Source organism: Myxocyprinus asiaticus, chromosome 34, assembly GCF_019703515.2.
Source record: "Myxocyprinus asiaticus isolate MX2 ecotype Aquarium Trade chromosome 34, UBuf_Myxa_2, whole genome shotgun sequence".
Lineage (NCBI taxonomy): Eukaryota > Metazoa > Chordata > Actinopteri > Cypriniformes > Catostomidae > Myxocyprinus > Myxocyprinus asiaticus.
In genome coordinates this window covers 4680810-4706154 of record NC_059377.1, presented here as the reverse complement: position 1 = coordinate 4706154, position 25345 = coordinate 4680810, and the positions used below count along the sequence as shown (strand labels likewise).

Genomic DNA, 25345 nt, shown 5'->3' with positions numbered 1-25345 from the left:
AGTGATAGAGAGATATGATACAGATTAAGATTTACAGATGCAAATTGTGGCTTTATGGGTTAATTATGCAAATGTGTCCACCTAGATTAGAGTCAAGACCTTTTTCCCCAAACGGCTGTTAAATTGCCTTTTTAATTGAAAATCAGCTTCAAGTTGCCTTTTCCTCTCTCACTCATCTTTCACAAGAGCAGGGTGACATATTTACCACCATATTCTAACATGTCATTAAAACACATGTCTCACTGCCCTCTGTTGGATTTGTGGGGCTCTGGAGGGGGCTTCTGGGGTTGGGGGTGCTATTGAATGGCAGCAGGGGAATGAATTGCTGTAAGATTATATGATATGCAGGTCATGCTCCATATTGGTTTATAAGCGGCTGTAAAAGTTGGTAATGCCAAGTGATGCACCACCATTCAATATGGTCAATAGTCCGAATGAAAATATATCGGCGTGTAACACCCACAAATGTGACTTGACTGTTATGTGTGTTGATGAATGGGAGCTGTGAACAGCCATTGGATTTGTCATTTATAACTAGACAAAACACACACCCATGCAAAACTCACAATGTGTGCATTGCTATGCATTTGGTTCCTAGAGTGGTTTTAGTGCATTTTATTGCGTTAAAAAAAGGGTGTTGCGGATGGTTGCTAGGGTGTTGCTATGTGATTGTTAAGTGTTCTGAGTGTTTTCAAGCACATTGCTATGCGTCAGAGTAATTATGCTTTAAATTCAAGTCTAATAGAGTGATCCATAAACCTGCATCTAATTATCAGGAATAATTGTCAAAATAATAAGCATCAGCCAAGCATTCAGCGTGGCTCATGTTAAAACAGTTTATTCACATTGATTGAGATGGAAATGTGTGCGGATCAAGTAAAAAATAATCTGAATGAGTTTGACTCATTTTGTGCTACAATAAACTCACTCTGAACAGCGAGCGGCAGACATTGAGAGGTAAATGCTGATGTTTAGGACCATTTATGCATTCATTACTGCCCACTAAAGAGAGATTTTCTAGTCCTATTAAATGGAAACAACACTTTGTTGTATTCGTAAGGTGAGACAGCCAGTCTGAACTGAGTGAACGAACATGAGTCAAAAGTGAGTGTGTTTGTTTTGTGGTCTTAATTAATAGCCTCACATTTATACCATAAGGACACTAAGGAGTCATTTCTGTGACAATGAGATTGTGACTCTATAGGCCTCATTAAAATGACAACTGATGCTCGTTTAAGTTGTACTCTTTATAGAAACTCTCATGTACCACAATCTGGATTGCTGCATAGCACACAAATACATCAAACCCAAGCACCACAACAAGTAATAACCAGTACCTTAACAGAAGAAGATTTATTTAACGATTCATGTGCTTAAATAGCTTTCAAAAATTGCTAAAGAAGCATACACCGATTAGCCAAAACATTATGACCACCTGCCTAATAAGCTGTTGGTCCTCCGTGTGCCAAAACAGCACCGGCCCACCAAGGCATGGACTTTAAAATACCTTTGAAGGTGTCCTGTGGTATCTGAAAGAAAAGACATTAGAAGCAGATCCTTCAAGTCCTGTAAGTTGCAAGGGTGAAGCCGCAGTGGATCGGACTTTTTGGTCCAGCACATCCCACAGGTGCTCAATTGGGTTGAGATCTGGGGAATTTGGAGGCCAGGGCAACACCTTGATCTCTTCATCATGTTCCTGTTCATGCACTGCCATCAGGGAATATCATTGCCATGAAGGGTTGTACCTGGTCTGCAACGATATTTAGGTAGGTGGCACATGTCAAATTGACTTCCACATGAATGGCTGGACCCAGGGTTTCCCAGCAGAACATTTCCCAGAGAATAACAGCCCCTCCACCGACTTCCCACAGTGTATCCCATCACTTTCTCAGGTAAACGGCACATATGTACACAGCCATCCACATGATATAAAAGAAAATGGGTTTCACCGGACCAGTCTATCTATCCCAGTCTATCTAGTTTTTAAACCAGGTCGTGCGTTTTTCAACTATCCAATGACAGTAGGGAATATCAGTGTAGAATTCAGTGGGCAATTCTAAACCAGGATGGGTCTTTCTCAACTATCCAAAATAAAGTAGGGAATCTCAATGTAGTAGGCAAATCCCAGTAGTTTTCATCCCAGTATGAAAACGCCCACTGATTGGGAAACGGCCATTTTTGTTTTGCAGAGACACAAGTCTCCATTATTACACAGGTCTCTGAAATACGTACTTGATTCTGATTGGTCAATCATTCTCTACACTGCAAAAAAATCCTTTTTTACCTAGTATGTTTGTCTTTTCGAAAACACCCTTAAAACAAGAAAAAATTACTCAAGAAGATGAATGGCATAAGATATTGTTTTCAGAGAAATCCAACACAATTTGGTGGGGTTCAAGCATAAAACAAGAACAAAATATTTGACAATGGGGTAAGAAAAATAAACTTGTTTTCCCTTTGAATCGTATTTATTAAATTTATTTTTCTAATCCCATTGGCAAATAGTCTTTTCTTGTCATAAAGCATAAATGTTACAACATTTTGTTAGATTTCTCTGAAAACAAGACTTAATGTCATATGTCATTTCGCTTCTAGTTTTAAGAATGTTTAGATATTTTTACTGAAAAACAAAACAAAAATACTGAGTTAGAAAATTATTTTTTGCAGTGTAGTCAAATATTTCTCATAATTAATGCTAAATTGTATAATAGTATACAATCAAGGATAATGTACAGTCATAATTGCAAAATAAACCCCGAAGCAGATAGTACGGCTCCTGTATCAGAGTTTATTTTGCGATAATGACTAGCTGACCGTACAATATCCCACTTTTTTTACACAGCTACTTACCAAATATATAATTAAATGGACTTGAAACATTGACTTGAGTTGAAATTATGTTATAATATGAAAATAAATAGACCGTAGAGTCTCCAGAAATGCTTAAATCTGGTTTGAGTTCTGTTGGTGTTTATATTGCAAAAATGACAGTCTAACTGCTTATCATCCAGCTTATAAAATGACTACTTGCCAAAAATATAAATGAATGGTCATTAAATATTGATATGAGTTGAAATTATTTTTATTAGCTTGCTTGTAGAGATCGCAGAGTGATGTCTACAGAAGATGACTCATAATACCTGGATGATCGGTCTGATATCATTTTAAACCCTAGATGTGTGGTCATTATTCAGAAATATCTGACTGCTGGATGGCACTATTGACAAATTCAAGTCTTCCAGAGAGCCATGTAATAACGTAACATAAACACTTTGAGTGATACATGATCATCCTGATCACCGTGTCATGGTGTACATTATCTCTAAAAAACTGATTCCTAAAAACTATTTTGTAAACTTTGGTAACTTAAATTGCTAACTTGGTGGAAATCACTTCTTATTTTACTAACTTTTATTCCATAGCTAATACTTATGCTCTTGTGATAATGTCTCAAGTAAGAAAATCAAATGAGAAATCGTCTGACAAATATAAAAGTAACGCAGAACTGTCACTGTGTCCAGTATCTATAAGAGCTAATAATTTGAAGTGGAAGTTATGTGTTGCCCCAGGACGAGTTTGAGAGTTGAATAGATGTGAATGAGACCTGACCTGAAAACATGCTAAAGAAGAAAGAGAAGATGACCCATTCTACTATTGAAGCTTTTTTTTAAATAAACTGAGGAACTAAAGACTGATGTAGACACACCTAAGCAAGAAAAAGCAAGTACTTGAGTGGAGTCTGGTCACAGACTGAGAGGTTTAAAGTAAATGGATTTTGTCAAAGAGGCAATTGAGTCTAAATTGGTATTCCATGTGATCGCTACTAGAGAAGAGGAAATAGTGTCTAAAAAATCCTGAACGTGTTGATAAATGGTCAGCAGTTATGAAGCATCAAAAGGCCATTGTGATGAACAGTGGAGAAGAGTTGGATTGATGGATAGAAACTTTTCCAATGAAGATGCAAACAATACACACCTAAGGTGCTGGTGATGGACATACCACCAGCATTGAGTTTGAATGGGTGTAGTATTGTGCCAGTATATCATGCCATTTTTGTAGTCCTTGGTGTCAGGTTTAAAAGCAAGGCAGCCATATGATGAGATGGATTATGCTTCTGTTTAAACATTATACATGGCTGTCACTCTCTACAATGCTGATATGCAGTGAAAAGTGTTTGGCCAAACAAAGTTTTAATGTTTTTTTTTTTTCCAGTCTTTGAGTGTGTGATTCAGGCTCTGTTTGCTTTATGTCCCTGCAAAAAGTGTTACTTCATACCACTGGATGGCAGCAAGTACTAAACTTTTTTTTCTTCTAACACCTTCCATTATAATATACAGATCTGAAATGCAGTTGGCAATCTGACACCGTGTCCTAACCAGACGCCACAACACATAATAAAAGGTATTTTTCCATGTTAAACAGTTTTTGTACTGACCAGCTGCGACAGTGACACACGACAAGTGACAGGCATTTTATTTTTTAAATGGTTTCTATTTCTGTTACGTCACACTGGGCAGGCAAGTTAACAAATGGCTCTATAATTATTCTTATAACAGTGTATTAAAGTCAGCATCTCACAGCATTCAGAACAACTTTATTTTGGCTAACATTCGGCTAGTGTATGCCCATATGCAGCTTCAGTGCAAAAATGATTTGCGTTCAATAAACAGACTGTTCCGTCTGTGATTGCTCTGATTTCTACATTTTATTGTTAATTATCCTCATTTTAGTGTATGGATATCGCAGTGTTGCATCGCGTCTAGCGTGGACAGTCGCTGGAATCTTTTCGTGTCGTGTCTGGTTAGGGTGAGGTGTAACACTGCTGAGCACAATAAATCATGTGCTCATCCATAGACATTCAGTCTATTTTGTGAACCCACACACCTTCCACAATGTTTTGTCAAATATCTCGGCCTCTGAGTGGACTAGTAAATTAATCTAGGTGTCCTTGCAAAGCTAAGATGCTATTTTTTGCGATGACATACACTATTTCATAATAGATAGTCAAGAACATATTTTGAAATTGATTTGTTTATCATGCCTTTTCTGCTGGACTGCATATGTTGTTCTGGACATTTGAGACTTAACACTGGATTATTTACCCAAGAAAGCTCACAGACAATTAAAATATTGCTCATTTTGAAGAAAACAGTCTATGTTAAAAGATAATGTATAATTTGTAGCAACTTGAGGCTTACAGGAGCAGTAATTGGAGTAGACGTTAGACGTTTGTCTTTCTTGTCTTACAGAGATCATATTTCACTTTGTGGTTCTTTTGATAATCATTCGAACTATGGTGTTATGGCAATAAAATAAACTAAAATAAAAATAAATAGTCACATTCCTGAGAACGAGAGCTTTCATGTAATATATGACTTGTCTGTTTTAATGGTATTTGAAAATCTATTATTTTCAAATTCATATTTCCACATCACCACCACAGGGTGGCGCTCACCCGAAAACTTCCTGCGACGCAGGTCTTATCTTGTTATTTTATGTAACATAAATGCAAAAGTGATGTAGTTCTGTGAAAATGTAAATAAATCTAAGCTTTGAAATGGTACCACATATGGTTATTTACTGTATGTATCAAGGGACATTTAAGTCATAAACTTATTACACATTCCTTGCCCTGCCGATGCAGAGTTTAAGGGTTAAAGACACCTTAAATACAAGTGGAACCCAAGTAAAAACAATGTGTCACAAGGAGACGGGGGTTTATTGGTTAGTTGTGTTTGCTCACCCCTCTGAAGTTACTGGAGGCCTGAAAGTAGATGAGGTAGCTCTTGCTGGGGTCCAGAGGAGTGTTCCAGTAACCGTTGTAGGTGTGGTTGTCACCGACGGTGAAGGGTGTGGCTTCAGGTAAGCTGCTGGGTGGGAGTTCAGCAGTGTAGTAATGAGGAGGTGCACCACTTGCTCCTCCACCTCCACCTTGAGCATCTGCATGAGAGGATGGAGCAGGGAAACACTCCATGTGACCCAACTCCCTCCTCCTTACTTGTCTGGAGCTATCTTCCTCCACCACAATCACATGATACAAGCTGCAAAAAAAAAAAAAAAAGAAGAAGAAGAAGAAAAGGCCTTTAACTCACTCATCTGTACTCAAAGCTATAAATTCTAAAAGCTGTTATACGCACAACTGTCACCACACATCAGATGAGTTTATATAATTGTGCAATGTTGCCAGGCAATCTTAACCTCCTGAAACCCAAGCGTGACATTTCCCTTTTTTGATTTGCAACTAGTAGCACCAAATAAATATGAAAAAAAAAAAAAAAAAAAAGGTTTCTAGAGCAAATAGTTTTCCTAAAAATGTATGTCCACATATGTGGACAGCAGGACTAAGTTGTGACATTTTATATACTTCCAAACTATTGAAAGTCAGATTGTTTTATTTTATTTTTTTATTTTTATTAAATTGTTTATTATGTTTCCAGGAGTGTTGATTATTCATGTTTTTGAGACGTTGCAGACATTACATCAGAAATCAGCATAAATAATTTGGATTCAAAGTAATGGCCTGCATCATCCAATCACTGCCAACCATGTAAAAAAAAAAAAAAAAAAAAAAAAAATTATATATACACATACTGTATATATATATATATATATATATATATATATATATATATATTATATACACACACATACATTATAAATTCTGAATCTATGTACTGATTATCATTGTCCCATGACTGCCAAACATGTTGAGTGGTCCAAACTTCATCTGCAGCATGAAACTGAACTTCTGTTCAGATTTTAGGAGTGAATACACTTAGCTGCATAGAGAGCTATAGGATGCACCCTTGCTCCCTATTTAGTGAATTACTTAACCTCCAGTGTGCTGTCTGTCTGCACTGGTCTCAAAACAGTTCGAAATACACCTTATTTTCATCCTAACTCCATATAAAGCCTCTGAAAGCAAACATGTTCAGCTTTTGGATGAACCCACTGATTCTCAATGTGATAATGCAATAAATAGGATTTCTAAGGAAAAAAATTTGCTAAAGTACGCTTTAGTGTACATTGTGTTTATCAGCGTGGCATTTCGTGATAAATCGCACAAATTTTAAAAATGGTATATCGGATGAAACAAGAAACCCTAATCTTTTGACTCAAACAAGTTTCAATGTAAAAACTTAATTAGGTTTCATACCAGATGTAGTTTTTTTGGTGTTTCTCCCAAAGACAAACTCCACTGTGATCAGTGCCATGTTGTTTGGTCACATGACTCTGTATGTCAAAAGTTTAACCTTTTACTGACAGCACAGAGTCTTCTGAACTGAGATCAGTCGGTTTAAATGAAATGAAATTATGCACTGCGTATAGAAAAGCCAAAATACAACGTTCACGCATGTGTCTAGTTCGTAGAAATGTAATTTTTGTGTCCAATTTGGTAATACAAATTTTTTAAATACATTTATAGCATTTTCTACAAAAATTTAATGAAATTACTTAAAAATGTCATGTGGTGTAACCATCATATAAAGGGTATTAAAATACTTTCCTTGTACTTTGAATACATAAGAATATACAGACTTAAAATTTATTTCTCAAGGTAAAAAATATATTTTTACAAATATCATGCCTTTTTTTAGTCAAGAATATTAAGAAGTTTTCTCAAGGTGACACCAAATGACTAGAAAAAATATGTGCCATTATCATTTAAATTTCATTAAAATGTCAAAATATCAGAAAAAAAAAAAAAAAAAAAAAAAACTTCACACACATTCATGAGGTTCTAAACATTTACATTTACATTTATGCATTTGGCAGACGCTTTTATCCAAAGCGACTTACAGTGCCCTTATTACAGGGACAATCCCCCTGGAGCAACCTGGAGTTAAGTGCCTTGCTCAAGTACACAATGGTGGAGGCTGGAGGCTCTAAAGGGATCCTATCTTTTTATTTTATTTTTATTTTTTTGTCACATGACAGCACGATGTCAACCTACAGTACATGTTGGTTACACCACATGACTTTGATTTGGTGGACAAAAGTTTTTCAAATATTAATTTTATTTACATTTTTTTATTTTTTATTATTTTTTAGGAAAGATAATTCTGCACTACTCATGCAAATATTTTTTTTCAAGAATTTCATTTGTAATGAGATTTCTTCTTTACTGTCTCCAGACGGTTACACCACAGGCCATTTAAAAAAAAATTAGCATCACTTCACTGACCCATTACTTGCCACAAGAAATGTCATTACAATTAGTACAATAATTGGTGTCTTTTCTTATATTTTATGGTGTTTTATTAAACCAGTATAAACCACCTGAGGCAGTGTGTCACAGTGATTTTACCACAATTAAAGGAATCTCATTTTAAAATGTCAGCTTTAGACATATTGCACCAGGCTTGATGTCAATGACCACAAAACATCATGTGTTCTAGCGTCTCGTGAACAACTCTGACAAGTTGCAACATTCTGAATTAAATGCAGGTGCAAATGAATTTTGAGTGCTATTCTGCTCTACAAAGGAAAAATGCAGTAACTACACCAACAATGAAAATAACAAAAATGGCTTTAAAGTTATTTGGTTTATGTGTGGATTTTTATTTTTGTTCATTTTAATTACAACAATTTTCACATTTTTGTTTTCCGTGAATCTTAGCATAGTTAAGCCAAACCTGTCTGTCACAGCACAGATCGCAGTCTAAAAGAACCGATATCAGCCATACTGTAGCTCAGTTTTGACAAAATGTGTTACTGCGTTTTGCTTAGGGACAGATTTCCAGCTAATAAAAGTTACAATTTCAGCTTTTTGCCATCGATAGTGTGATTCACTGTCCATTTTCATAGTATGTTAAAGAGCAGCTTACACATGCTACAAAGTTTTTCCTTTTGTGTTCCATGGAAGAAAAAGTCAGGTGGGTAAATGATGACAGAATTTAAAATTTTGTATGCAGTATTCCTTGGGGGGGGGGGGGGGGGGGGGGGGTAGAGAAACACAGTGATACTACAATTAGAATACAACATTTCATTGGTTGATGTAGTTGTTAATCTGTATGTGGGATACGTTACCTAACAGGCGCTCCTCTCCCCAGGGCTGGACGCAGCAGTACAGTGATAGTGCTCTCTGATTCACTCAGAGGAGAGGGCATGTCTTCATAATCAAACGCCGGTGCTGAAACAGAACAATTAAAAAGAATTAGGATCAGAAACAATGGAGAAATTAAAAGACATACTGACTTAAAAACGCACACACACAGTCACACACTCTCATGAATCTTTCAAATTAGTCTTGGCTTTCTACTGACTTGAAACCCTTCCTCCACAGGGGCCTTCAGAACAAAACCCGCACAGACAGAGCGCACTGCACAAGGGCAATGAAAAACAAAGTAATGGAGGTGGATAAGAGCGATCCACACTCCTTTATAAAGTCTCTTGAGGGGCAGCACGGAACACAACTCCTGCTCCCATTCCCTCTTATTATCGGAAGTCAAGTAGTGTGCCGGTTTGCTGAAATGGGTCAAAGTTTCAGCCTTCACTACACCACAATAAGCAGAAAATCTGGAGTGGAAGGAATGATTGCACTGTGCACAGTTTCATTAATGGAGTATTACCACTGTGTAAAAATGGAAATGTTGCTAATTTACTCACTCTCATGTCATTTCACTTTTACGGTGGTACTTTACATGAATGTTCCCTTTGTTAAGGGTTTATAAAGGGGTTCATTAATAACTAATAAGTCATTTACAAATGCATTATAAATCATTGATTTGCAGTTATAGCAACATTAATAAAAAGGGTAACTCTTATCCAATACCTGCCAAATAGTAAACATTTTAACTTATATGTTTTAAATGCTTTATAAATAAACGTATTCATACATATATTGATCAAAAATATATAAAATCTTCTGATTCATGATTTATGTCATAAAGCAGCAAAAATAAACTATTCTAATAACATTAAAAGGAGTGATTATGTTATTTTGCTGCAATCTGCTCAGTGGTAATATTAAAAGAATAGTTCAAACTAAAATTTAAATTTGGTAACACTTTACATTAATGTCTTTTTGTTAAGGGATTATAAAGGGTTTATATGCGGTTATAACAACATGCATAAAAAATGTGACTCATGCAATACCTGCCAAACAGTGAGCCATTTTACTGTACCTCACATGTAACAAATGCTTAATAACACTTATTTAACATTAATAACCTATGAAAATGCAGATTCGTGTAAAGTACACACATATGAAGAATGTATTAAAGAAATCAATGAATCAATCAATGAATGTCTTCTGAAGCAAATCGATAGGTGTGTGTAACAAAATTAATCAATAATTAAAACTTTATTAACTTTTAAAAAACACTACCTGCTACCAGTTGACACATCACGGAGCTGTCACGTGACATAAGCGTGATGGTGCGTTCACACGAGAAGTCGGAAGCGCACGCATTGTTTATAACAGAGGAACCAACGTCATGCGAGAGTTAGGTCATTTCAAACAGCAACCGGAAGTAACGATTTAAAGTTAAAAACGTTTTTAATTATGGATTTGTTTCTTACACAAACCTATCGATTTGCTTCAGAAAACATTAATAGATTGACTGGAGTTGTGTGGATTACTTTTATGCTGCCTAAATATGCCTTTTGGACCATCAAACAGCCAGCAGTCTAATGACACCCGTTCACTTTCATTATATGGACAAACAGAGCTGAAATGTGCTTATAAAAATCTTCACTTTGGTTCTGCTGAAGAAGGAAAGTCATACACATCTGGGATGGCTTATATGAATTTTTGGGTGAACTAATCCTTTAAGGAGTTGCCAACATTAGAAACCTAGGTACATACAATTCAGTATGATTTAATGGTCATCAGGCATCGTTGTATTATATAGGGGTGTGCAGTGAAGCCATTTTCTATATATCTGTATCTGTTGCAATGGCAAAAGTATATGTATTCGGATATAACCGGATGTGGATGGGGCTTTAAACTTTTGCAGTTTGATAATCACATATGACTATATCATGATTTTGATGCAGCCCTGAATGATTGTGAAATTAGTCTAATGTTGCACTCTTTAGGAAATCAAGTAGACAAATAAAAAGTGCATTAAATAATTGCAATATTCAAAATATTGCTTAATTTTATATCTCGATGATATCCCAGCCCTTTACAGCCCTACACAACAGTCCATGCTTGTTCTTTATAGGTGACTTGAGTTAGCTTTATTTTAAAGAAAGAAATCACTTCACCCCTCCCTCATATCACACTGCCTGCTACCTGCTTGAGGAGCGAGTGAGACACAGATGCATGTAAGCATATAGATATGTTTATTTAAAATATTGCTTTATCTTTGTTTTTCTATTATTTGATAGTCATTGTTTGTGCCTTTCTGAATAAGGTATTCATTTTGGGATCATCCCTTATAAGGTACATGCTGTGAATGAGCATGAAGAGCGGAAAAGTGTTTTTGCAGAGGACTTTAGGTAACTAGGACTTGGTAAATCCATTATTTTGACATCAACGTGACAAGGAAAGTGACAACACAAGTGAGTCAAGACATTACAGTAATTAATATAAACATAAAATAACATAATCCCTCCTTTTAATCTCACTATAATAATCTGTTTTTTCGGAGTCACGTGATGCCATGCGAGGTTCGGATGTGTGAATGGCGAGCTCTGCACACTTTGCAAGTTGTAACACTATTAATGTCATAAACTGGTGAGATTTGATACTGTTGCGAAAGGAGGGAGATGATGAGAGCAGGATCTAAGAGCAGCTACTTTAATAAAGATAAAACAAAATACAAAACAGGATGTATAACAAAAGTAAACAAATGGGAAGGAAACCGGAGCATGAACAGGCAACAAACACTTAACAACTGACAAAGGTAAAACAGACATCAGGGCAATATATACACAAGGATAATGAGGTAAATGAAACACAGGTGAGAAACAATAGGGAACAGCTGGAAGTGATCAAAGCAGGGGATTATGGGAAGTGTAGTCTGGGGGGAACAGATGACAGAGGCAAAACACAGGGCAGACAACAGTGAATCGTAACAGATACACTCTGTTCCCTAACTATTCTAGGAGGACAATATGTCAAAGAATTAAAATTCCTCGAGCTCTGGAGACATTAAAAGACACTTATGTGCTCAAGCTGACACCCCCCCCCCCCGGCGGCCTCAAGCCTGAGAGTCGATTTGGTCAGAGAGATGCGGGAATTGCTGCGAGAAATGTTGAACATGTCGGCAATGCTGACAAAGGTCGTTGCTTACTTTGAGGATCTTGCTGTAATATGTCGATCGATCACTGCCATGGAGACAAAATTCACTGAGGTGGTTACTAGAGTGGGAGATGTCGAGAAACGGATTGATTATCTGGAGTCATCGGAGAGGGAATTAGCTGCTAATCTGATAGCGACCAAGGTGGATTTGGAGCATGTCTGGGAGAAGTTGGAGGACTTGGAGAACCGCAGCCGGCGGAATAACGTCCATATTGTTGGGCCTCATATATTCAGATAGAAGACAAAGGCAGGCCTAACACAGTCGTAAAACCTAACTCAGGCCCCCACATACCAGGTCATAAATTATACTGATAAAAATCGTGCCAAAATCAAACAAAGGGAGCCCAAAACAGACTACAAATCCCATGAAGCCTTGCTCACAAAAGGATCGAACTCTCAACTCCTATTGGATGAGGCACACGACAGAACGCACCTCAACCATGACATCATCAGGAGTAGAAATACCTCTGAAATGCTTCTGGGATTTGCTTCCAGCAACTTTGCTCCCCGTGTATAGACGCAGCTCATCGCTGCTCTCAGGTGCAGTCTCGTGGCACAAGGAAGTAACGTCCGACCTGAAACTGTGGCCATACAGTCTCCATCTCGCTGGACGAGTTGAGATTACTCTGTGTTCAACCGAACACTCTAACGGATCCGAAGGAGACCACCGAGCAATCCGCATCTTCATCCGTTTGCCTGCAGAAGTGAAGAGATTAAAGATTTCTCTTCCATCTTCAATCAAGTCGACGTTTCGATTTCTCCGCTAGCCCGCCGAGAATCAGCAGCCGTACCGCCCGCCGACAGAGCGAGGAAATGGCCTCCTGTCATCACCCAAGCCTCAAGGAACCGAGTCTGAGTTAAAGGACGGATGAACACACATTCCACCTGCATCCTCATGCGATTCAAGCTGTAACTAACAGCTGCTTTCTCTCCCACGATCGTGAAATCGGCTTTGGGGCCGTCACTTAATTCTCTCTCTCTCTCTCTCTCTCTCTCATACTAACCACACACACACACACACGCGCTACACCTCACAAACATTCTGGCACACATTTTTGGCTCGTAGATAGCTTTGTGATAAAGCTCAGCTTTGTCCCTAAGCTATCGTACAAGCGGATACACCCGGTAACTGGTAGACGCCATTGACTGGTTTTCTCCGCCCACATTCGCGGCCATATTCCCTGGCCAGAAGTCTCGCGTGACATACTCTCCATGAGAGTCACGTCCGCCATTTTGTGCGCATCCCTCCTTACACATACACACACACACACACACACACACACTCGCTCTCACACACACACACACACACACACACCCTCATATGTTAAAGGATTATTTTGATTTCCATATCTAATCATATCACTGTTTAGTTTGTAGTTGTAAGTCGGAAGTTTATTGACTGCATTGTATTAATTATTAATTGATATTACTGCATAAATAAACTTTGTTTATATTACAAAGAGAAGTTTTTGGTTTGTTTTGCATACGCCTGTGTCATGCTGACGGGATGTCAGTGCTAGGATTCAAGCCTTCATTCATTGTTTTTTTCCCAAAAATCGATATTCTTCGGATGTCGATTTTCCTAAGAAAACAATGTAATATTGAGACTGTTATACTATCTGGTTATTAGTCCCTGATTCCAGGGTGGTGCCCCATCAATGTTAATCCTTATTAATATTCTGTTGATTTTTGATAATTGATAATTATCTTTGATGATTGTTGAATTTGAATGATCAATAAGATAGTGTTAATTTTAATGAATGTTTCATCGATGTTAACAATTAACGATTATCTTTGATATAAGGATTAAAAAAAGCTAACATTGATTCTCATCAATGTTCTAATGATTTTAAAAATTAATAATTATCTTTGATAATTATTAATTATTGCTAATAACCAAACCCGCTCCTAAACGTAGCGCACTACATTTACTGGAGCCCCATATGAGGTTTTAATGAGTTAGATTAAATTAATTAATTAAATATTAATTAATAACTAAAGAAATAATTATTAATGATTTCTGATAGTAACACTGATCTAAACAACCAGTAAAGCCCTACAGTATTGTTGGAATTCCTGAGGCCAAAGACAGTGAAATTCCTGGACAGGCTCTTTCCGATTCTGCTCGACATAATAGGCGATAAGCTGGAAATCGAGCGAGCTCACAGGGTTCCGGCTCGGCAATCCGCTGAGGGAGACAGGCCCCGATCAATTCTGGCCAAATTTCTGAGATCATCCGATAAAGATCTCGTGTTACGGGAGGCGAGGAATAAAGGAAGGCTTTCTTGGAAGAACCACAGCATTTTATTGTTCCCAGACCTCGAATTCGACAAGAGAGAAACGTGATCGATTCAAGGAATGCAAGAAACTCTTACATCAACGGAAGGTCGCTTTTGCAATGATGTTCCTGGCCAAATTGAGAATAGATGATAAGGATGGCCGTAAAACATTTACATGTCCCCAGCAAGCAATGTCCTTCATAAAGTAAATGGAGTAAGTTATTTTGTGGTACTCACGTTGCTGCCGAGTGGAACGGCTCACTGAACATTCACTTGATTGTCCCAGGAAACTGAGAGCCTTTTTTGTTTCTTTTTGTGCTGGTTCCGCCTAGCGGCTGGAGTTTGTTTTGTGAAGTAACACTCCTGTGGGACAGTTTTGTGGGTGAAACTGCACGTTCTTTGTGCCTATGCCTCCTATTGGCTGGAGTTTGTATTGTGGAGTATTTCTTGCAAGTCATTGGAGTGATTAGGTCATTTGTTGCACTCATGTAGCAGCCGAATAGGCCAGCTCACTGAACATTTGTTTGAATGTCAGAGGAAAATGAGTGCCTTTTTTTTCTTTTGCGCTGGTTCTGCCTAGTGGCTGGAGTTTGTTTTGTGGAGGAACACACCTTCGGGACAGTTATGTGGATGAATCTACATGTTCTTTGTGTTTATTCTGCCCATTGGCTGGAGTTTGTTTTAGAGATTATCTTTTGTTGTGTAATTCTGTCTCACAAAATTTGTATAGAAACACCGGACTTGAGCAATCCAATGGCAAAGTTGTTGCGGTGGCTCTCATAGGCGTACACAGACTGTTTGAGTTTAGAAGGATGGAATTCGCAACATTGACGCTTCACAGGATGTGTAAAAATCTTGGTCGTGCACGGGGTTAATGCGCACATTTTTCTTTTTTCTGTTTGTTTGGTTCGGGGGGAAGTTTGGGGTTTGATTATTGCACTAATGTTGGAATGTGGTCTTTATAATTTTGTTTTTGACACACAATCTATTTTTTCTATTATGTCAAAATGTCAAATGTTAATATGAGTGGATTGTCTCTCTCCACATGGAATATGAATGGGTTGGGGCACCCCATAAAAAGAAGGAAGGTTATTTCTCTTCTTATGTGTAAGAAATATGATCCTTCAAGAAACGTATCTTTCCCCGCAGGAAGCTGAAAAATTTGGGAAGATATGGGTTGGACATGTTTTATTTAGTGCTGGCTCAAGTAAGAGCAGGGGAGTAAATACACAGATAAGTAAGCATCTACAATTCAAATGTCTCTAACAGATTAAAGATAAATTTGGAAGAGTCATTATTGTTTTAGGTGAAATTTAGGGGCAAAGTCTTATTTTGGCTAATATTTACGCACCTAACGTTGATGATCAGGGCTTTTTTATAGATCTTGAAGGGATGTTGCAAGCCGCTGGCACCCCTCATGATATAATATTGGGAGGAGACTTTAATCTTTTGATGGACTCAGTCCTTGATCATAGTGAAGCAAAAGTGTGCAGACCCCTAGAGCAACATTGACGCTTCACAGGATGTGTAAAAATCTTGGTCTTACAGATATTTGGAGACTTCTGAACCTATCTGATAGGAACTATAAATTTTTTCATCAGTCCATAAGATTTATTCTAGAATAGATTTTTTTTTTTTTTTTTTTTGTGATATCTAAGTCCCTCATTTCATCTGTTGTTGATTGCTCATTTGGAAACATTTCAGTCTCAGATCACGCCCTGGTAAGTTTAGAGGTGTTGCCACATATGGCGAAAAGGAAATCATATAGCTGGTGCTTTAATGTATCCCTTTTGCAAAATCCTGAATTCCAACAAATGTTAAAGGCTGAAATAAATGTTTATATGGAGACCAACTGGTCCTCAATATCCTTAGTAGGCATGGCTTGGGAGGCATTTAAGGCAGTTCTTAGGGGTCGGATCATAAAATATGTCTCATTCACCAAAAAATCCAAAGCAAGAGAACTTGTGGAGTTGGAAGGGAATATTAAAAGTGCCGAGACAGAGCTGAAGCGCCGAAAGTCGTCTGATGGCCTCAGAGAATTGACCCGATTGAAATGCAGATATAATACTATTTTGTCGCGAAGGTGGAGTTTTGGATATTCAGGGCAAGACTTTGAGTCAGGGGACAAGGCAGGAAAACTTCTGGCTAGATATATAAAACAGAGAGTGTCTTTTTATACCATTCCCTCAGTGAAATCTGCTGGTGGTGAAATATTTACCTCAGCCATTGATATTAATAATGCTTTTAAAGAATTATATCTTGATCTCTATAGTTCCATGTCTTTGCCTACTGATAAGGATATTAGAAACTTTGTGGAACCATTAGAACTTCCTAAACTGACGGCTGAGCAAAAAAATTCTCTTGATTCTGAGATAACCTTGGAGCAGCTTGGCGAGGTAATTAAGGCCTTACCTACAGGCAAGGCTCCGGGGCCAGATGGCTTTGCTGCTGAGTTTTTTTAGATCTTATGCTACAGAACTGGCTCTACTTTTGCTAGAAGTTTATACAGAATCATTAAAGAATGGAAAGCTTCCGCCAACCATGACGCAAGCCCGGATCAGTCTGATTCTTAAAAAGGACAAAGATCCAAGCGAGTGTAAGAGTTACCGTACAATTTCCCTGATCCAGATAGACGTTAAAATATTGTCAAAAATATATTATACATATAGATCAGGTGGGGTTTATTCGGAGCCGTAGCTCTTCTGATAACATTAGGCGTCTCATCAATATCATGTGGTCAGTGGCGAATGATTAGACTCCGGTCGCTGCCATCTCACTTGATGCCGAAAAGACCTTTGAAATGGCAGAATGGGATTATCTTTTAAATTTTTTGGAAATGTACGGGTTCAGGAATACTTTTATTGGTTGGATTAAGTTACTTTATGGACACCCGCTAGCAGCAGTACAAACTAATGGATTAATTTCAGATTATTTTACTATGGATAGGGGCACCCGGCAGGGTTGCCCTCTTTCCCCATTATTGTTCTGTCTTGCCCTGGAACCATTAGCAGTCGTGATAAAAAAAGGAGGATGATTTTCCAGAGGTGATGGCGGGAGATGTAGCGCATAAGCTTTTGCTTTATGCAGATTATATTTTATTATTCGTCTCCGACCCACTAGATCTATGCCTTGCCTCCACAGAATTATTAACTTTTTCTAAATTCTCAGGATACAGAGTTAATTGGTCTAAATCCGAAGCTTTAGCTCTGACAGCGTACTGCCCGGTAACGGCTTTTCAGCTGGGCGCCTTCCAGTGGCCCAAACAGGGCATTAAGTATTTGGGTATTTTATTCCCAGCTAATTTGTGTGATTGACTTAATTTTGACACTTTAATAAAAAGGTTTTCGAGCGATGTGGGCAGGTGGGCTTCATTACATTTATCTATGATTGGGAAGGTTAATGTTATTAAAATGAATTGTACTCCAAAATTCAACTACCTGCTACAGTCTCTCCCTATAGATGTCCCCCTCTCTTATTTTAAGCAATTTGATAGCACAGCGAAGTCCTTCATTTGGAATGGTAAACGTAAATGTTGATTCTATGTATATATGTTTTGCTTTTCTTTGTTTGATGTGTGAATCAATAAAAAAATGTAATAACAAAAAAATTATCTGTTTTTGCTGCACTGTGACAAAAATCATGAATTAGGAGATTTCATGTTTTTGATTAAAATAAGTAAAAGTGTATGTATTAAGCATTTATAACATGATGTAAGTTAAAATTCTCTCTTTTTGGCAAGTATTGCATGAAAGTTAGCCTATTATATGCATGTTGCTATAACTGAATATAAATGATTTCTAATGCATTTTTAAATGTCTTATTAATTATTAAGGAACCCTTTTATAAACCCTTTACAAAGTGACCATTAATGTAAAGTGTTATCAATGGGCCAGATGTGAATAAGGACTGAATAAGGATTCCATTTATGCTGCCTCCTTTTTGGAGCTTGAAAGTTTTGGACGCCATTGACACCTCATACATCCTTATAAATATATTTGTTTTTGCTCGCAGAAGAAAGAAAGTCATACGGGTTTGGACTGACATGAGACGGAGTAAATGATGACAGAATTTTAGGGTAAAATTCCTTTAATAGAGCCATTTTAAAGGGATGTGTTCAAATAACGTTCAGTGTTTGTTCAGAACTACCAAAGAGGCCAAGACTGATTAACTGTTATTTAATTATCGCTTTATTGAGTCATCAAATGCAAAGCCTACGACCACCACTAGAAGCCTGTCATTTCATTTTATGGGAAAAAAAGATTTCCCAGTCAGGTTTATCATTCTCCCTTCAGTTTACACTGTTCTCCCCACAGTTTGTCGACTTATGCCTTGGTAAACCTTGGTATCAATATTTCTGCTGTTCAGAGAGTCAATTTTGCCAAGAGTTGCATTTGCCTTGCTGCGATTAAGCCTAAATGAATTCCAAATAAAGACTGAATAAATTCTGAACCAATTAAAAGGCCCTTGCAGGCATCTCATATTCATTTCAGTGATAAAGCCAAAGCTAATCTAGCTTCTAGTGGAAATATTCTGTTATAATTAAATACTTAAGAAGCAGCAATACTCAGCTAAAAGACAGCAAAATTCTGACTTTTATTATGGCAATTTAAATATAGGCTATTGATTTTAACACCGCTTACTTTGTCAATTTAACCTTGAATGACAAGGGGTTGACAAAAGCACCAATATAAATACCATAGAATTGCTATAAAAGTAGTCGATAAGCCATATTCCAAGTGTTTTGATGGTATACTTTGTGTAAGGCACCGTATGAAATCGAAGCCATAATTCAAGACGCTCCTCAAGACGTGTCTCACCAGGTTTGATGTCAATGATGTCAAATGACATAGGTTCTCATGTGTCTCGTGACTGATTGCAGCATGCAAGTTTTGAATATGTACAAGTGTGAATAAGATTTGTGAGCTATATGGAAAAGAACAGTTTGAACATTCTGCTAACTATCTTCTTTTGTTTTCAATGGAAGAATGATAGTCATACGCATTTTGATTAGCATTAGATGGAAATGATTCCTTGTGTTCACACACATCTCCCTCACCTGAGATGTTCGTGGTAATTTCGGTGAGGGCGGTCTGGCCAAAGCCCTTGGCGGTACGGGCGCGAACAGACACCAGGTATGTGGTTCCGGGATGAAGGCCAGAGAACATGTGGTATGTCTCGTTCTTCAGTTTGGAGACAGTTCGGCGTGGGCCAGGAACATTGATGCTGGGGTCCGATGACTCAATGCTCTGATAGCTGATCTAAAAACAGAAAACACACAGTGAGCTCAGAGGAAATGATACTGTGTTAATGAAAGCTGAAGAAGGAAAAGTGTTAAATCTCTGTCAGTATGATCTGTTCCAAAACCTATTGCCTGCCTTAGTAGGTAGTATTTTAAGACATCATAGGTGTACTCTTGACGCAAAGGAAGCATGACTGATGCCTTCAAAAGCCACAACCACATTAATCTGTTTTTGTTTAAAAACTCCATTTTCATTTTCCTAATGACATCGTTTTCCAAAGTATGCAGTAACTGAGAGTGTTTTTGAAAGTCGTCGTTTTTCGATGGAGGAAAACGCAGTTATAGTGTGAATGTTATAGAGGGAAATTGTAAACGTAGTTGTGGCATGGGGGGCGTGGTCATGTGTCGGTCTGCGGGAGAGAGAGAGCGGTAAGGCTCGTCACCTGGTTCATAATTATCTCTAACACCTGTCTCTCATTATAGTGATTGCGGAGGGAGACTTGAAAGGGCACGCCAGAGCATCCGAGAGAGAGAGAGTGACCAGAAAGCACAACAGCCCTGAACCGAGAGAGTTGACGAGCCTTACCGCTCTCTTTCTCCCGCAGACCGACACATGACCACGCCCCCCATGCCACAGTAGTGAAATCAATGTTTTTTTGTTTTTTTTTACTAAAACATATTAGTTTGGATGTGGCCTAAGACACCTTAATTTCACTGAATTCTAGGGTGCATCGCACACACATGTCCTTCGGAGAAAGTAACCGCAGAAGGCATTGTAACAAGCTCAGTGAAAAAAAAAAAAAAAAATGGTGGATGAAGTGAAAGGAATGTCAGTTAAAATATTCATATAATTATTTAGTTTTGAACTTCATGCTTCAAACACACGTATGAATCCCAGCGTGTTAATTTGGTGGTCATGTCCTATAATGGATAATATGGATTTAAGTAAAACTTCGAAGAGTGAGAAGCTTTTTACATAACACAATTCATGTAGCGAGATTTGGAAATATTTTGGGTTTTGGCTGATGAGACAGGGAAAACCCATCTGCTGCGAATGTCTACAGAGATTTCAAGGCAAAAAGAGAAACAACAGCAACCTTATTAAACAGCTTTGTACACATCCCGCTGCTTCTGCAGAATACACACGAGTTAGTGCCACTTCATTTAACCTAAATTCTTTATCTTAACATTTACAGATTGACCATTTCTCTGAAAAATCGAACGTTGCACTCAGTTTACTTTTTTCCAATTACAAATGCATGGTGGCAGTAACTTTGCTAAGCTTGCACTTATGATTAGATCACATCCCTGAGCCGTGCAATCAAACCGGTGTGTGTGTAATCTGCATTCGCGCTGCTGTTTACCAGGAGAGAGGGCCTGAAGTGGTTATAATAATTGAACAGCTGCTCAAAACAGTCTTTTCAACGTTACAATATCTTTATTTTTATGTAACCAACATTCAAATAATCACAGAAATAACGGAATAAAAGTTTAAAGACATTGCCATTTGAACTGGCTGTTTTGATGCGGCGAAGATTTTATTATTATTATTATTTTATTTATTTTTTTACATCAAGCTAAGAATGTATTATGTAACAAGTTAGTCCATTTCACCACTTCCAGAGCAACAAGTGGAATTTCTAAGAACCACCTTTGATACGACAAACTGTGTTAAGGATTGACACACTATTGTGTGGTATTGTGATACTACCTGGTATCGTGGTACTCTAGTTGGTATAGTATTGTAAGATATGATTATGGTATCGTGACAACCCTAGTCTGTTCTTGCCGAAATTCGAAACACTGCCCCCAGTGGCCAAAGCGGTACGTTTTGTTCGGCGTGTGGGTACATGTGAGCTCTATTTTAGGGGTGAAATGTCCACGGAGGGGCGCCAAAAGTGAGTTGTGAAGCGAGTTGCTTTAGCTGTGCAGGCTGTAATACAGTGAAAAGGAATGCATATTTTATAAACTAAACCCCCCTACTCAAACCCCAAACCTAAACCTAACTATCAATGTAATTTGTAATGTTAGAGGGAAAAATGCAACCTCCGAATCGAGCTTGTCACTTATTATGCAAACACAATAACTTCCTAGTTTCAACACGGGATTCGAACAAGGGTGAACCTCACTGCTGATGTAATGCACTTCTGGTCACTCCACAAAGGTAGTTAAACATTCTGGAGCCGATGCAATAATGTCTGCAGGGAGATTGTGCTTGTTAGCGAGTCGCCATAATGTGGCCGATCATAAGGTACTGGAACTCTTGGAAACAACATGTCAACTTTCCGTGTGATCATGCTGCTGCCTTGAAAGATAACTGCCTATGAAGACAGTAGACAGCAGGGCTGAAGGAGATGCATTTGTGCGACCAACAGCGATGTGTCTCGCCTGACCACATGTGATCGAGATACATCTTAATACTGTGATGATGTGCATTAATTACAATACCGGTTGTTCTTCAAGAATCCAGGAGATGGCACTGTGTTAGAGCAAATGTTACAAATGGTTTGAGAAACAGACGTACAAGACCAACATGTAATGTGCGATCAGTCAATAAACAGATACATGTTGAGATGTGAGTCATTTTATTTTGAATCATTGAACAAAACAAATACCAGCTATAAACAAGGTCTTAGTGAGTATTGTATTATGTTTTGCTCAAGTGGTTTCGGCTAGAACACGTTACAAGGTCCTTATAGAGCTCAGGGATAACGTGCAATTTATAGCTCTACATACGTACATCCTGAGGCCACTTCTTTAAATCATCCTCCCAAACCTCTGTAAAAGATGGAATGGCTATCCATATATTGTCCTTATTAAGCTCTGTCAGGTTGTGCTCACACATACTAGAAGTATGAATGAATGATCAGCACCGCAACGAACAAATTAATGAACGTACATGCTAATGTGTTTGTTGCTAGCTAGCAACATACTGCAAGGTTCAATAGAGTTATTTGAAGAGATAAAATTTACGTTAGGTTAACTCAATTCATTTAGGTAAAACCTACATTTTAATTTAATATCAAAGAAACTAATTTTCATTGTGTGGATCCAATGTCCACAATTAAATTAATTTAAACCAACATTTGTATTTATTCTTTTCAGTGAGGTGTATGAAATGTTTTTATGACACTTTTGGTGCTTTTTGTTGATGTTGTTTTAAGAGCTTGGAAGTATAAATGATCCACTTTCGTTGTATGGAACACAGTACCTCGAACATTCAGCCAAACATCTCGTATTGTGTTTCACAAGAGCAAAACAATTAAACAGGTTTGGAATGACATGACACCCAGTAAATAAAGGAATTTACATTTTTGGGTGAACTATTCATTTAAGTTCCCTGATGTTCACAAACTTCTCTGTTCAACCTTTTGCTACTCTAATAAAACAATTTCTAAAAATATCTGAACGTTGCCTCCACTGTGCAAAGAAACTACATTAAGACTTTGATTTAATCACATTTTATGTGGAATAATTTCAGCTATATTACTCTGTGCCCTACAAGATTCATCAACTTCAGAAATTATAAACTGCATTTACAAAATAGTTTTTAATAAAGTGTAGGTACAGCAAATCCACCACTGAAAGTATGAGACATCATTACCAAATCCACCAACAAAACTCAGTCCATCAACAACACCTAACAATACAACAACACGTTTCACTCCCCATCAAGCGTTAAACGTAAGCAGAGGATTACATGTGTATATTCTGACAGCTGAGGTAATTGAAGTGGGCAGAGGCAATGAAATATAACCAGTGTAAAACACTTAAACACAATTTCCCCATCTGACTGACACTGCGAGGCAAATAAGCAATTATAATGTGTGTCCCTAGTTTAATTGAAGCCTGCAGAATGAACTAGAAGATGATAAGCATGAGAACACCTAGAGTGTGTGTGACGGGAGGAGAGAGTTTATACACACTAATGAGTCAGCTGATGTGGAGGGAGGATAGCAGGTAGAAAACAAATCCTGAGAGAATACTACAATGCATAACTGTGTGTTTATTAACACTTATAATTTGCAAACACTGTTCCTGTAGCTCAACTGGTACAGCGTGGCACTAGCAACACCAAGATCATGGGTTTGTTTCCCAGGGAACACACAAACTGATAAAATGTATACCTTGAATGCACTGTAAATCACTTTGGATAAAAGCAGCTGCTAAATGTATAAATGCAAATGGGTAAGAAACATTTTTGAATTAAGTTTATTTTTCTTACCCCATTGGCAAAGAGGTTTTCCTGTTTTAAGCATAAACTTCACTACTACTTTTTTTTTTTTTTTCTCTGAAATAAGACTTAATATCAACAGTGTTAAAATTAAACAAGCTATTTTTGCTGATGTACCTTTAAGCCATTGACTCTACAAGACACCTGAATGTGTCCTGTGGTATCTGGCACCAAGATCCTTCAAGTCCTGTAAATTGCGTGGTGGAGCTGTCATGGATCGGACTCGTTGGTCCAATATATCCCACAGATGCTCAATCGGATGGAGATCTGGGGAATTTGGAGGCCAGGGCAACATCTTGAGCTCTTCATCATGTTCCTCAAACCATTTCCGTACAATGTGAGCAGTGTGGCAGGGCGCATTATCCTGCTGAAAGAGGCCACTGGAATCAGGGAATACCATTGCCATGAAGGGGTGTACCTGGCTGCAACAATGTTTAGGTAGGTGGCACGTGTCAAATTGACATCCACACAGATAGCCAGACCCAGGGTTTCACAGCAGAACATTGCCCAGAGCATCACACTCCCTCCACTAACTTGTCGTCTTCCCATAGTGCATCCTGGTGCCATCACTTCCCCAGGTAAACGGCGCCACAAACACGGCCGTCCACATGATGTAAAAGAAAACGGGACTCATCGGACCAGGCAACCTTCTTTCACTGCTCAAAGGTCCTGTTTCGACACTCACATGCCCATTGTAGGCGCTTTTGATGGTGGGCTGGGATCATCATGGGCTATCAAACAGGTCTGCGGCTACGCAGCCCCATATGCAGCAGGGTGCGATGCACTGTTTGTTGTGACACATTCCTCCCGTAACCATCATTACAATTTTCTGTGACTTGTGCCACAGTAGACCTTCTGTCGGTTCAAATCAGATGGGATAGCCTTCGTTGCCCTCGCGCATCAATGAGCCTTGTGCGTCCAACACCCTGTTGTCGGTTTGTGGTTTGTCCCACCACTGTCAGTAGATACTCACCACTGCTGACCAGGACCACCCCACAAGCCTTGCCATTTCAGAGATGCTCTGACCCAGTCGTCTGGCCATAACAATCAGGTCCTTGTCAAAGTCGCTCAGGTCTTTACTCTGCCCGTTTCTCCTGCATTCAACACATTGACTACGAATTAACTGATTGTTCGCTTACTATCTAATCTACCCAGACCTTGACATGTGGCCTTGCTAGGACATGATCAATGTTATTCGCTTCACCTGTGAGTGGTCATAATGTTTTGGCTCATCTGTGTATACTGTATATGTAAATGACCCCATGCATGTGAAATTAGTAAAAATGACAATCCAGTTTTCCATGATATTCCCTTTACATAAGGAAAATTCAAATGGAGTA

General features: G+C 38.2%; 1 protein-coding gene across 2 annotated transcripts in view; it reads right to left on the bottom strand.

Annotated features, from left to right (window-relative positions):
* Window positions 1-25345, bottom strand: part of LOC127425690 (receptor-type tyrosine-protein phosphatase U-like) — a 477304-nt gene that overhangs the window by 112695 nt on the left and 339264 nt on the right. For both annotated transcript variants that reach the window (XM_051671910.1, XM_051671912.1), the window contains exons 10-12: window positions 19589-19790; window positions 9031-9133; window positions 5744-6041 (exon numbers count right to left, since the gene is read on the bottom strand). In XM_051671910.1, the coding sequence (XP_051527870.1) occupies window positions 5744-6041; window positions 9031-9133; window positions 19589-19790 (603 nt within the window). The remainder of the gene's footprint in view (window positions 1-5743; window positions 6042-9030; window positions 9134-19588; window positions 19791-25345) is intronic.